Source organism: Lotus japonicus, chromosome 1 (genome assembly GCF_012489685.1).
Source record: "Lotus japonicus ecotype B-129 chromosome 1, LjGifu_v1.2".
In the NCBI taxonomy this organism is placed as follows: domain Eukaryota; kingdom Viridiplantae; phylum Streptophyta; class Magnoliopsida; order Fabales; family Fabaceae; genus Lotus; species Lotus japonicus.
Window position 1 is genome coordinate 122,101,629 of NC_080041.1, and position 14,835 is coordinate 122,116,463.

At 31.0% G+C, this 14,835-nt stretch overlaps 1 protein-coding gene across 1 annotated transcript; it reads right to left on the minus strand.

The window, feature by feature from the left end:
- Positions 1-1,022: 1,022 nt before the first annotated feature.
- On the minus strand, positions 1,023-9,436 carry LOC130722967 (intracellular protein transport protein USO1-like). Its single transcript, XM_057573868.1, has 9 exons — positions 9,245-9,436; positions 7,194-7,249; positions 6,745-6,794; positions 6,552-6,658; positions 6,404-6,431; positions 3,667-5,501; positions 3,481-3,574; positions 1,285-1,475; positions 1,023-1,196 (listed from the first exon to the last, which is right to left on the minus strand). Exons 1-9 carry the CDS (start codon positions 9,434-9,436, stop codon positions 1,023-1,025), a joined length of 2,727 nt encoding a protein of 908 aa, XP_057429851.1.
- Positions 9,437-14,835: the final 5,399 nt, after the last annotated feature.

Genomic DNA, 14,835 nt, shown 5'->3' on the forward strand with positions numbered 1-14,835 from the left:
GTGGTTCCGTTGAGAGATGAGACGATTTTGTGGGGTGGTTCCGTTCAGTGGAGAGATGAGATGAAAATTGCATGGAGGAGATGAATTCCATGGAGGAGATAGTGGAGGTAGGCAGGGTTTTAAGAGGGTTTTTGCTGATGAGATGTATTATTGATTTAAATCACTTATCACAGATTTTGTATTAAGATAAAATCATGAAATAAACAACATAAATCCTAATCAAATCTAAAATTTAAAAATATACTAAATAAATATATATAAAAACTATCAAAATCTAGCAAATCACAATAAAAACTCATAAAATCTGGAATTAATTAAAAATCCGAAAATTCAATAAAAATACCATAAAAAATAATTAATGCTCTAAAAATAAATAATAATATAAATTAAGATAAAATACAAAAATAAACAACATAAATCCTAATCAAATCTAAAATTAAAAAATGTACTAAATAAAAATAGATAAAAACTATCAAAATCTAGCAAATCACAATAAAAACTCATAAAATCCGGAATTAATTAAAAATCCGAAAATTCAATAAATATACCATAAAAATTAATTAATACTCTAAAAATAAATCAAAAATAAATTAAGATAAAATCAAGAAATAAAAAACCTAAATCCTAATCAAATCTAAAATTTAAAAATGTATTTTTTTTACTAAGGAGAAATAAGGTAAGGAAAAATCAGGGCACATGTGGCAAGTGGGGCCAAGGAGAAAGAGCTTACATGACTTACATGTAAAATATTAGGTGAAAATTAATCTGGGAGCGACACGTCACTAACTTGGCCTGTGAGAGCGACACGTCATGTTAGAAGTTGTTCTTTTCTAATATATATATTGATTGATGTTCTTGTTCTTCATGCGATTCTAAACATCAACTTCAGTTTGCATCTTAATGTTCTTCATGCGATTCTCTACAACATAAACTTTATTTTTCTTCTCAATTTCTTTACCTGATTCTCAACGACATCAACTTCATCTTGCTTCTTAATATTCTTCAAGCAATTCTCAACAATATCAACTCCCTTTTATCTTCGCAATGTTCTTCACTTGATTCTCAACAACATCATCTTCCTTTCCCTTCTCAATGTTCTTTTTCTTCATACCATTCTCAACATCAACTTCATTTTGCTTCTTAATGTTCTTCATGTGATTCTTAACAATATCAACTTCATGTTTCTTCTCAATGTTCTTCATCCGATTCTCAACAATATCGATCAATTTCATTTTTCCTCTTAATGTTCTTCATGCGATTCTCAACAATTTCAACTCCCTTTACCTTCTCAATATTCTTCACCTGATTGTGAAAAATATCAACCTCTCGATCCTTCTCAATGTTCTTCACCATCACGTGATGATTCTCAACAACATCAACGTCAATTTCCCTCTCAATATTGTTCTTTACAATCACGCGATGATTCTCATCAGCACCTACTTGTTTTCTTCTTTGTCCAAACCCGTGTAAGGCATCTTGAGTATCAGATGGTCCATAATATTTTTAAATATTTTTATGCTGCTATACTTTTCAAATACTTTTCTTTTAAATCTAAATTCATACCATTCTTTCATAGAAAAAAAAACTTCATACCATACGAACTTATTGAATTTTTTTTACTAAATTCTTTATTTTGGATATATTAATTTTTCCTTTGAAAATTTATCAAAAGGTTAATATATCATTGTATATTATAAATATATAAATGTATAAATATTGTTATATATTATATCGTAAATTAATTTATTAATTAACTTTACCATCAATTTAATATAGAATTATTTAAAATTAAAATAATAAAAAAGTACAAAAATATGATATTTTTGTTTAAAAACCTGTGCATTGCACGTGCTATGTGCTACTTACTAGTAGTGACAAATTTATAAGAACAAGTTAAATCATATATAAATTGACATGGTAAAAAAATTAACAAAAGTTTATAGGGTAAAAAATTAAATACTTAAAAATATTAAGAGGAAAAAATCATGATTTTTAAATTAGAGTAAAAATTTAACTAAATACTATGTATATTTATCTCATTATCAATCCATAATTTAAACATAAGAATAATTTATATGACAAGATACAAAATGAATTCCATAAAAAAAAAGATACAAAATTAATAATTTCTAGACAATTGTAGCATTATTTTATCAAAAATCGTTTGTTCACATCACAGTATCACACACACGCCACTTTTAGAGTGAGAAAAGAATAAGAGAGAGAAGTGGGGTAAGAATGAAGGTTTTTGTTTTTTTTTTTTGAAAAGAATAAGACTGAAGGTTAATTTTTTTTTTTGAAAAGAATAAGAATGAAGGTTATAAATGGAAGAATGCAAACCCAATGAGTGTGCTAAGGTTATACCATGTGTGAAGTGGACAATGAATGTAATCCGGTCTTAGCAAGTAGTAAAGTTTAAAAACAAAATGAAAGTCGCATAAAAGAGAGAATTGAGTCAAAAGATATGGGTTATTAGGGGAATGAAAAAGTGAATGTGAATGGAAAAAATCTAACAAATTAACAGCACTACAAGTATATAATGAGATAAAAGTTTGAGCTATAAAATTTTAATGTGAAAGTGATTTTTTTTTTTTTTTGAAAGAGTGAAAGTGATGTTAATATTATAACAATTCAAGAAAATTTAGCAAGGCAATTTTTTTATAAGTTAATAATTAATGGGAGCAAAAGGAGTTCCCAACGCCCAAACGGCCAAACCCATTATAAAGAACACAAAAACCAATACAACACATAATAAAACAGAGCCTTAAGTTGAACTAAGTTTCCAACATGCCAACTATTCAATCCCAACATAGTTACCAAAAGAAGTTTAAAAAAAAAACATAGTTACCAAAAGAGCCCCCCTAAAATCCCTGTAGATATCACCCCACAGGGACCTGCTTCTGTTCACACCTATATTGAAGCTTCAAAATTCAGACCAAGGGCACATAGAGAAATAAACGAGTGAGTCCTCCTCAACATAGACTCAATCTAGTTAGTTTGAGGTAGCAATTGAGCATTCCAACCCTACGAGATTGTTATCTTTCATTCCAGCAAAGTCTACTTTGTGGCCATGGTTGAGCCATCTTCAATTTTGCTAATTGTACCTCCGGCCAGATGAACTTCTTCTGCATTCCCCGTTAGGATTCTCTGGAATAAACTCTGTTTTCCTTCTATCTGTTGAAATAGAAATTGAACCAATCTTAGTTCCTCAGAAACAAGAAAGTAGAAATGATACAAGAAAGTAATTTTTAACTAGTTTTTATGGTACTTATAATTTACCATCAAAGTTTGTAATTTGTCCTGTTATAATTTAGTGATAAGTTACAAAGTTTTATTACACATAGTTATGAACATAGCTCAGTAAGTTACTAGTGATGTACCAGTATTGCACACTTTTTAAAGCTGATTGATTGAAAGAACTTACTAGAATTCAAAAGAAAAAGATAAGGAAAAAAGAAGATAAAACTGTGAGCTACTAACCCCTTTCATGATCTTTGATTGCTTGAGCAAGCTTTCTCTTTGAAGCTTCAAATTTCTCATCAATATCTTCAGCATCATTTGATGGCCGGGTTGGCTATGGAAAGAAATGGACATTACTTAAATCAAATAACTAAGAAAACAATTACATAAGCTGATAAACAACAACAGTGTTATAAATGTACTTACATGTCTAAGAGCAGCATTTGAACTTTCATCAGGAGCTTCCTGCTTGATCTTATTGATGAAAACTCTTTGATTTTCAGCATCTATCTTCTTGACATTCTGGTTATTCATCATCAGACTCTCAACCTCTCTTTGCTTCTCCCTCCTTTCTATGTTCTTCACATGATTGCCATCATTTATTTTCTTTTCCTTCCTGATGTCACTCACATGATTTTCAACAGCAACCTGGTTGTCTCTCCTCTTGATTTCACTCACATGATTTTCAACATCCATTTTCTTGTGCCTCTTGATCCCCAACATATGATTTTCTCCATCTATTTCCTTGTGCCTCTTGATCCCAATAACATGATTTGCAGCATCTATTCTCTTTTCCTTCTTCTTAATGTCATTCCTCTGACTCTGAACATCAAATTTCCTGTCCTTAATAAAGTTCTTCAGAGGACATTCAACATCAATCTCCACGTCCTTCTTCATTTTCTTCAAAGGATTTACAAAATCCGTTTTCTTGTCCTGCTTAAAGTTCTTCAAGTGTCTTTCAACATCAATTTTCTTGTCCTTGACAGGATTTTCAAAATCGTTCTTTTTGTCTTTCTTCATTTCCTTCAAATGATTTTCAAAATCATATTTCTTGTCCCGCTTAAAGTTCTTCAAGTGACTTCCACCAATGTCCTTTTTCATGTCCTTCATAGGAATTTCAACATCAATTTTCTTGTCATTTTTAAAGTTCTTCAAAGGATTTCCATCAACAATTTCCTTGCATTGCTTAAAGCTCTTCAAAGGATTTTCAACATCAAAATTCTTCTCCTTCATGATGTTCTTAAAATGATTTTCAACATCAACTTCCTTTTCCTTTTCAATGTTCTTCTTGCTATTCTCAACTTCATTATCTTCCTTTTCCTTCTCAATGTTCTTGGTCTTCATGCGATTCTCAACTTCAACTTCATTTTGCTTCTTAATGCTTTTCATGCGATTCTCAACTATATCAACTTCATTTTTCTTCTTCTCAATGTTCTTCTCCCGACTCTCAACAACATCAACTTTATTTTGCTTCTGAATGTTCTTCATGCTATTCTCAACAATATCAACTTCATTTTTCTTCTCAATGTTCTTCACCCGATTCCCAACAATATCAACTTCATTTTTCTTATCAATGTTCTTCACCCGATTCTCAACAACATCAACTTCATTTTTCTTCTCAATGTTCTTCACCCGATTCTCAACAACATCAACCTCATTTTTCTTCTTAATGTTCTTCATGCGGTTCTCAACATCAACTTCATTTTGCTTCTTAATGTTCTTCATCCCATGCTCAACAAAATCAACTTCATTTTTTTTCTCAATGTTCTTCACCCGATTCTCAACAACACCACCCTCCTTTTCCTTCTCAATGTTCTTCACAATCACACCATGATTCTCAACAACATCAGCTTCCTTTTCCTTCTCAATAATGTTCTTCACAATCACACGATGATTCTCAAGAACGTCAGCTTCCTTTTCCTTCTCAATATTGTTCTTCACAATCACACGATGATTCTCAATAGCACCTACTTGTTGTCTTCTTTGTCCAAACCTGCGTAAGGCATCTTGAGTATCAGATGGTCTCCTCCATCTTGTAAGCATTTGGCGCTTATTTGTGGCACGGACAGCTGCTGGTAACTTCTTTTTGACAAGTTTTCTCTTCTTTTGCAACATTTGGTTTTCCTTCTTGTCTTCGTGATTGTTATAAATCAGTTCTTGGATCAGTTGTTCTTTTCTTCTTAAGATGGCGCTGATGGATGTTAACCCTTCACCCCTATCCATCAAATTACTCTGTCCTTCAGGGATGGGAATTTTAAGATCTGCATTGCATGAAGGATATACAATTTTAATGAGTTTCAATTCAACTAGAAGTAATGGAAACCAAAAATATAAGATATATTTGAAAATTCTACTTCTAAGAGTAAAATAAATAAGTGTATTTGTTTCAGGTTTTTTCTTTAGAATTTTTTTTAATTAAAAAATATTTTTTGAAATTGAGATTGAATATTTTTTCCAAATTTTTAGCTGAAACAAGGCACAAGGCCAAAAGAGAAACAGAACAGAGTGAAACACTCCAAACAGGGGGAGAAAGAAGCAAGAAAAGTAAAGTAACAGATGGAAGAGAAAGCCAATTACAACATAAATATAAAAAAAGAGAGATAAGTGCTGATATATATGCTATGCAATATGGCATGACCTGAAGGAAAAGAAAAAAGTGGTGAATATTATGAGTGATTAGTGTCATGGTGCACATGAATTGAGATTGAATATTTTTTCCAAATTTTTTAGCTGTTTGTCTCTGCTTATTGAAATGATTATTCTTGTAAGAATAACTAAAAACAGATTATTCTGTCAAAAAAAAAAACTAAAAACAGATTAGTAGAATAAGCTTATAAAAAGTTATCCTCTTAGATTAGGGAGAATTTTTTTTATTAGTGTAATCAATCACTAACCAACTTATACATTTTGTAAAAATCTCTAAAAACTTATTTTTTTTAGAGAGGTAAATACCTTTTTATTTTTTATTTTAAATAAACACACTTCATTTCTAGTGAGAAACTTATGTAAGTAGCTTATGAATCAGTTTTTATATCAAAATTGATTCTAATAAAAGATAAGTTGATTCAAATATAGTTTTTGAGGTAAAGCTCGTAAGTTCATTAATCAAAAGAGGTTATAACAATACTAAAATTAGCAGAAAGATATGTTATAAGTAACTTACTTCCATCATCATCCAAATCATCAAAGAACTGCCATCCAGATCACATGAAATTCAGCAGAGCACCACAAAAATGGAAAAAGAAATTCATTCAGTGATCAATTAATCATGAAAATACAACAAGATATATAAATAATAAATATTCATTTACCGTATCTATTTCAGATGGAGGTATTGTACTCATGGGGCATCTTTCATCCATTGGAATATTATAAAGCACTTTACCATTAGCTAAAGGGTTAGGGTCTTGTTTCCTTGCTGTATAAATTAATAATGTTAGTCACTTTGGCTTCTACTTCAAAATATAATCATTTTTTCAAATTCTGTTTTGGTGAATAGCTAACCTAGCTCAGCTTCCAGATCAACTCGTTCCGCTATCACATTCTTAAAATACCTGCAGTAATAAGAAAAGGGGAATTTAATGCATAGAAAAGGGGGGGGGGGGGGGGTTGCAGAGTGGGGTTTTGAATGCATTTTTAATTTCAGGTTGTCAAGCAATAACTAAGTTCAGCTTAGTTAATTGGACATGATTTAATTTTACATGCACCATGATCTTAAAATATACTTCAATGCAATGCTATCTAAATATTAGACCAAGATCCTTTGTATTCATTTAGTCCTTCTTCCCTTTCTCATAAGTTATATTTTTGGGAGGCCAAAAAGAATGAATGAATAATAGAAGCACTAAGGGGTGCTAAACCCTTGTACAAGAGAAGAAGAGGAAATAAAACAACCAGAAAACAAAGGGAAAAAGCAAAGAGAACCCAAACAATGGTTTTAACCCCCCACATACCCTGCAACTTGCAACTGGGAATCGAAAAACCAGAGGAAAAAAACAGCCTTAGGATCCTAAAGGCAAAAAGCCAAGGCAGAGTACAGGATCTACAATCTCAATCTGCCAAAATAGTATCCAGCTCCAAGGCGAAACAGGGACAAAACAGAGAGGGAACCCGCGCCTTAAGTAGAGAACTTTTTCCTTTTCTCATAAGTAAAATTGCTTTCTAAAAATTATGCTCACTTTGGTGAATACTGTTTGTATTATCGATCATTCATCTAATAAAAAAATGTGTTTAAAAAAAAGTAAAATTGCATGGGTGCCAAGGAAATATAACGATTATAAACATTAATTATGATACATAGACACTAAGGATTACATTCATCAAACTCATTTTTCACTCTATATCCTAGGTGTCACATACATGATACATCACATCATATATAACATGCATACAACTCTGCCAAAAGGTTGAGACATAATAAGTGCTACCCAACGCAATTGAGTAGATACATACATGCAAAATATCCTGGTTAATAGTAATGCACATTGTATATACTACTATGAAAATGAGAAGAGACATTGGAACTATCTAAAATGGAACTAAAAGCATTTACTAGCGAGCAAGGGCACAAGGTTCATACTCAATAACCATGGTTGCGTGTTCCTTAACCATCCTCGACCAATGCTTTTCAAGATCTCTTACTGTCCGTCCAATATTTGTTGCCTGAAGGAGACAAAGTTCCATGGACAACAAGGGAAGTTAATTAGATTCAACATGAATGATTGAGAGAAAATGTAGGTGTTATATATATTGTGTGTCTATTATTTGTAGTATCGAATTGGAACTTCTTATTAGAATGCTACAAAAGAGAACATTAAGTTGACTGAAAAATAAAACAAAAATGGGAATTACAGTAGTTCACATAAGCAAGCAAGAAGTAAGTATTCTTACCCGTAGATGCTCAATAGAGCATACAATATATGTGAGCATGAGTAACGAATCTTTGATTTCGTTCTCGCTCTATCAAAACAAAATGAAAAAAAGCACAAATTAGTCCAAGTTAATGAAAATGTATGAAAGAAAGTAAGGATAGAAAGAAGAGAACTTTCATATATAGATGACTAGAACAACTCCAATTTATGTGGAAAATATATGAAAGTAAGAAAGGAGAGAATCAGAATGATATAATTTATGTTGTGATAAGAAAAAAATAGAGATACAGGAAGAGAAAATGAGATCAAAATGAAATAGTAAATAAAGTGATCAATGTATATAAAAGTTGAATGGGTATGTTTTTGTCACTTTTCTGATACAATCATTATCTATATTTTGAAAAATTGTTTTATCACACAGAATATGCACACACTCAACTTGCATAATAAGTAATGAAGTGAGAGATATAAAAAGTGAAAGTGAGAGAGGATATGAGATGAAAGAGAAAATTGAGTGTTAATATATATATTTTTTGAAATCCAAATATATTAATATTTAATATATACTAATACTCTTTCTCTTGAAAAAAAATATTTGATAAAGAGATAAGCAACCAGGGACAAAATCAAAGTTGAATATACTTTAGCATTTAGTTTATCCTATTTATTTAAGCATATAGTTTATCCTATGTTTATTTGATATATGTTAACATTAAATAATTATGCACATTGTAAGGCTAGATAATTTTTTTTAAATATTGTGGTGTCTAACCCTAAATGCTAAATTACTCCATCATAGCTGTCAAAAAAAAAAATTACTCCATCATAAGTGTGCAAATATTTTTAATTTCAAAATATGGGTATTTAACCCTAATTAGGCGCCGTGCAGCAATATAGTTTTTCAATAGAATTTCAAGTAAAAAAGTGATCGTTGATTTCCGACACAAAATCTTAATTGTTCTGGTCCATCTTTGATAGGATACGTTGTTCAATGCCTTAAAAAATGTTAGGGTATGCAGTCCCTTAAAATAATATGGAATTTCAGCAACAACAAAAAAACCCAGATCCAGCACCAAAATTGAATTATTTGAATTAGCACTTCAATAAAATAATCAATAAGTGATGAGACTAACCACATATATGTCATTGTTTTGAAGGAGGGTCTTGATCTCCATAATATGATCGATGCAGTTTTGCTCTTCCTCTATATTCCTCTCAAACAATTCAACTGTTCCCTCCATGTTAGGCTCTTTTTCACTCCGATATCCATTTACAACATACTCAGTACTCTCATCACCACTAGAATTCTGATCATCCATTTCCATCATGCTCATTTAAAATCAAAACAAGCATCAACCTGATAAATTAAAAAAAACAAAGCAATTGGTGAATCACAAGATAATTTTCTCAAGAAGTGAAAAGGGATCGAAAAGAAGGTTAGCTAGCAAATGAGAGCTAAAAGGTGCTATGTGGGGTTTGTACCGATTGGGAGAGATCGAATGTGATGAGAATTGGCAAGAATTTTATGTGCGAAATAGTGATTAGATCGACCAAATATATAACAAAAACCACAGTTTTGGATGGTTTTATTCACCCTATGCCCCTCTAGAATTGTTCATTTGATGATATGGTGCCATGTGATCCTAGATGAGCATTTATCAAGAAATGATTTAAAAAAACTAGCTTGAAGAAATTAAAATAAGAAAACAAAATCAAGTCAAAGTTAAATTAATTTTATTATTAAAAAAGTATTAATAATATACACAAAATACTTGAATTATTTATTTTTTGAGAAATATAATTAATATTTGTTAAATATTAATTTTCTAGAAGAATTCAAAATGCATATTGCCAAAAATATAGACTATAATGACTTGATTAACATAAGAATACAAATTCAAGTCAAAGTAAATATATATATATATATATTTAATATTAAATATATTTAATATTAGAAAATATTTTATTTTTCTGATATATAGTAATTACTTGAAAAAAAATTATTAAAAAATATTAAGGATGTAAGAAATTATAATATTAAATTAACAATTGTGTCGTTGCATCATACTTTTGTGCTTTATCAAATATATTAAAAAAGGTTAAAATATTAATATTTATTAAATGTCTTACTTTTTAATTATTGAAATACATTTTATTTTTTATTCATAATTTGCAAATTTTTTTCTGGTAATAATTAATTAATTTAAACTTTTAAGTTTTAAAAAAGCATTAAAAAGAATAATTAAGTTCTTAATTTTTTTAATTATTTTTTTTCTGGTTAGTAATTTTTTAATATTATTTAATATTAATATCAAAAAATTAAATTTTTTTAATATAATAATTCAAAATTCATATCACCGAAAAAGCTAAACTGTATTAAAAAATGAATGTATTAAAATAATAATACAAGATCATGTCAAAGGTAAATTAATTTTATAAGTCTGTCAAATAAATTGATTTTATAACTAAAAAAGTATTAATTAATGATATTAAAAAGTACTTAAATTATTACTTTTTTTAAATATGTAGTTAATATTTTTCCATATTAATTAAATATAAGAGTTCAAAATACATATCACCAAAAAGATAAACTTTAATGACTTTATTAAAATAAGAATACAAAATCAAGTCAAAGGTAAATTAATTTTAATATTATTCTATAAAGTTCTTGTTGCTGTCAAAAAAATATTAATTTTAATATTAACAAAACTATTAATGCTATAAAAAATTACTCAAAATATTAATTTTTGGAAAATTTAATTAATATTGTTTAATATCAATTTAATATAAGAATTTAAATTTCATATTGCCAAAAAGATAAACTATAATGACTTTATTAAAATAAGAATAAAAATTCAAGTAAAAGTAAATATAATTTAATATTTGTGACAAAACAATTATCTTTTTTGATATTAAAAAGTATTTTATCTTTTTCTAATAGTAATTAATTGTAAACTTTAGTTACTAAAAAATATAAATGATGTAACAGAAAAAAAAAAGTATCAATGATATCTATAATATTCTTAAATAAATGTTTTTGAAAAATGTAATTTATAAAATAATTAAAAATGAATATCCCCATATATAAAGGTAAAATATAATTAATTTATTAAAATAAAATACAAAATATGTCAAAGTAGATATATTTTGATTTGAAAAAATATTTTTTTTGAAGGTTATGAAAAAGTATTTTATTTTGGCTGATATTAATTAATTGAAAATTTTAAGTATTAATGATATCTATATATTTTAAATTATTATTTTTTAAAAATTTAATTAAAATATGTGTTAATATTAATTTCAAAAAATATATATAATATTATTCAAAATGCTTATCGCAGAAAAAGTATATGTAATGACTTTATTAAAAAAAGAATAAAAAATCTAGTTAAAAAAAACAAAAAAAATTAGTTTGATACTAACAAGCTTATCAAAAAAAAAAAAATTGATATTAACAAAATTTCAAATAAGACACATGTCACGCTTGAAGAAGAGGCTTAAATATGTTTTTAGTCCTACAAAATAGGAGATTATGGTTTTAGTCCCCTCATTTCAAAATCCTTCATTTTCAACCCATGAACTTGAAAAATAGGGTAACTTTGATACCTCGCGTGGACTTCATTTACAAAAATGCTAACGTGACTAACGAAGCTCCACCTAACACTTTTAACAGATCATCGTAATGTATGACAAAGCATCTTATGTGTGCACTTTAATCCTATGTGGCCTTAGTTGCAAAAAAAATCAAAAACCTAATTTTACCTTCATGACATTAAATGGGTTGGTGGTTGATGGCCGATGAGAGTCTGGTTGAGAGGGACATGATTGTGGTTGGATTTGGTGACTAGGGGAAGCTCCAACATGGGATGACCACATTTTTATTGGAAACAGAGAAAAAGAGCGAGGTCACAATGTCGTTTTCGATGAGAGGAGGAGAATATGATTTCTTCAACCAACGAATTTGAATGTGTGAACGAAGGGGTGCAAAAGGTGTTCCAACCAACCTAAAAGGCCCAATAGCATCTTGCTCAGCCCAGAAGGTCTTACAGCCGAGTTGAAACAATACGAGCATACTTGTTATGACTAAGTAAAGAAATAATCTTCCCCGACTAAGGTCGTGCGACCTCAAAACTATCCAATAAGCCACCCTAGAGCCAACCTTGCACTCGGAATACCAATCACAAGAACTTTCCATAAACCTAAAGAGACAATGAGGTCGAATCCCAAGCATATAAATACAAGTGTGATTGTTCTTAATACACTATTCATTCTCACTAAACTCTGAGTTCTTCTAAGAATTTAAGAGTCTCTCCTTGCTCTCTAGTTGACTTTAACATTTAAGTTTCTTCTAAAAGTACACCCTGTCATGAAGGTGCTACTCCGTCACGCCTACAAAGCCAAGCTAGGCCGCACACCACCTTTGAAGGCAAGAAGGATACCAAAATCTAATTCTCAGAGGAACAAAAGTTTGAGTGAAGGGGTTTTCTGTTTCTTATTCTCACCCATTTGTGAAACCTCTTCTAGCATTTTTAGCATGTTATTTTGAAAAGTGACGGAAAAGAGTGTCAACACTGCCACTTATGTAATTAATTTCTTAAATAGCAAAACCTTCGTAGAAAGCCTTCATAACCTGCTCTCGTGTCTGACACATCCAATCACACTCAAAGTCATATCAACGGTGGCATCGGGAATCATGACACTAGAGACAATAATAAGAGGAAGAGGAAGAGAAACAAGGAGAATATTTTATGCTCTTGATTCAAATTTCATGATCAAACCTTCAAACAAGAAGAACGACATTTCATTTGAAAGTTGGAGGAAAGGGAAGGAAAAGATGCATTAGCAATTAGGTAGGGTAAATAGTGGGAAGAAGAGGAAGATGAAGGGGGAGGAGCTTGGGAAGAAAGGAAGTATGAGACGATAACAATCTACTAGGATACTATATATAAAAAACTCACCATCCCCCATAACAACCGTACACTTATGTTATATTTCGTGAAATTTCATGGATACCTTGGGCCCTCTAGAGATTTATCTAAGACCATTCACAATGGTTAAACAACAAAAGTTTTGTTTACCCCTTTTTTATTCTACTTTTTCTCTTCCCAACACTCTACATCATCTTCTCTCTCCAATTCAACAAACTCTCAACAATTACCCACTCCAATGGTTTTCTCTCTCAACACCCTACCCCACCACTCACCCTACCCCACCACTTTTTATTTCATATTTTTATTTAATTTTATATTATTGTTTTTATTATTTACATAAAATTACAATTATTGTTTTAAGAGAGTGAAAAAACTTGGTTTTTTTTTTCTGTGTCCAAATCAAACGAACCAAGTCTCTATTTATAGAGAAAAAAAATCATGAATTTTGGTATATTTTTTTTTTCAGAAAATTTTTTTTTTGATGAAATAATTGAGTTCAAAAGATAAGGATAAAAGAAATCCGGACAGCCAACAGAAACGTGACACGTGGCGGCTGCAGCAAAAAAAAATAATTTCCCTCTCTCCTCCCAGGCGCGTCACGCGCCTTGTCTGGCCGTGTGGCCCACGCGCCTGGGAGAGGCCATCCAGACGCTGACGCGTGGCGTGCAGCAGCAGGCTCAACAATGTTGAGCTTCCTCAACATTTTACCCGTTTCTCTCTCCTCCCAATCACTCTCAACAAAGTTTCACACCCATTGCAACCCCTAAACAAAACTCAACAAACATTTTAAACATCCATTGTAAGTGGTCTAACAGAAGTCCACCCTTTATCAATATTCCAAAGCTATCCTCCACCAAAGATATTCAATCCACGTAGTTCTTACCAACCCTATGAAACTTCTTGTCAATGAGTTTTGATGTATTAGTCATATATCAATTCAATAAAGAAATATTCATATGACTAGATTTTCTATCTCTCTAAACTCTCTCAACCTCGCTCCTACTCCAACCATGTTTTGGTGGTCACTGCATCTCAACTTCTGAGACAGCGACAACCCCTAAGCTCATTGTTCCTTATTTCTCCTTTCTTCTCCCTCTTGTTTTGAGAGTTACTTTCCTCTTACCAGATCTGATTCTCGGGTTCCCATTTTTGCTCTTCCCTGTTCATCTATCCTTTACTAGTCGTCTGTTGTTATGGTGGTGGTTATATTTGTGGTTGGCTTAGAGCGAAGGTGGTTGCGGTAGAGCTGCTCGATCGTCATTCCACTTTCAGGATTTTGGCGTCGAGATCATGTTATTTGTCTCAGGATTGGGTTTTGACGGTAGAATTTACCTCTCTCTATCTCTCTTTCTCTCTCTCTTATCAGTGCTCCGTATATGCTTTTTTTAGATCTGGTTCTGGTGTCTTCAGGGTGCTTATAGATGATTCTTCTCCTCCACCTTCTTGCAACTTTGGTGTTGGCGGAAAACTTGTCGATTATTCCGGTTTTGTTCGCGAGGTGTTGCTGGGTAGAGTAATGGCCAAATGTGTGGTTCAACCGGTAATTTTGGAGTGCTTCTCAAGGTCAAGATTAGCGGACCTGGACCAGCAGTGCAAATTGGGGTTATCGTCAGCGGATCTGGATTTTTGGGTTTGGGTGGCTGAGGCTTCGCTCTGATCTCATTGCCTAGTGCGCTGGTCCGGGTGTGTCAGAGCACGCGGGAGGTAGTCCTTCCACATCCATTATATTCGGTAAGTTTTTATACTTTCTCTTTCTGATTGATATACCGTGTTGATTAGCGTCCTCTCTAATG

What these genes read in the sequence shown, in the direction of transcription:
- LOC130722967 (XM_057573868.1), bottom strand. Translation starts at nt 9,436, where the DNA reads ATGGAAATGGATGATCAGAATTCTAGTGGTGATGAGAGTACTGAGTAT. An exon ending in AAAACAATGACATATATGTG is followed by an intron (nt 7,250 to 9,244) that starts GTTAGTCTCATC and finishes TTTTGCCTTTAG; the next exon opens with GATCCTAAGGCTGTTTTTTT. An exon ending in TCCCAGTTGCAAGTTGCAGG is followed by an intron (nt 6,795 to 7,193) that starts GTATGTGGGGGG and finishes TTATTACTGCAG; the next exon opens with GTATTTTAAGAATGTGATAG.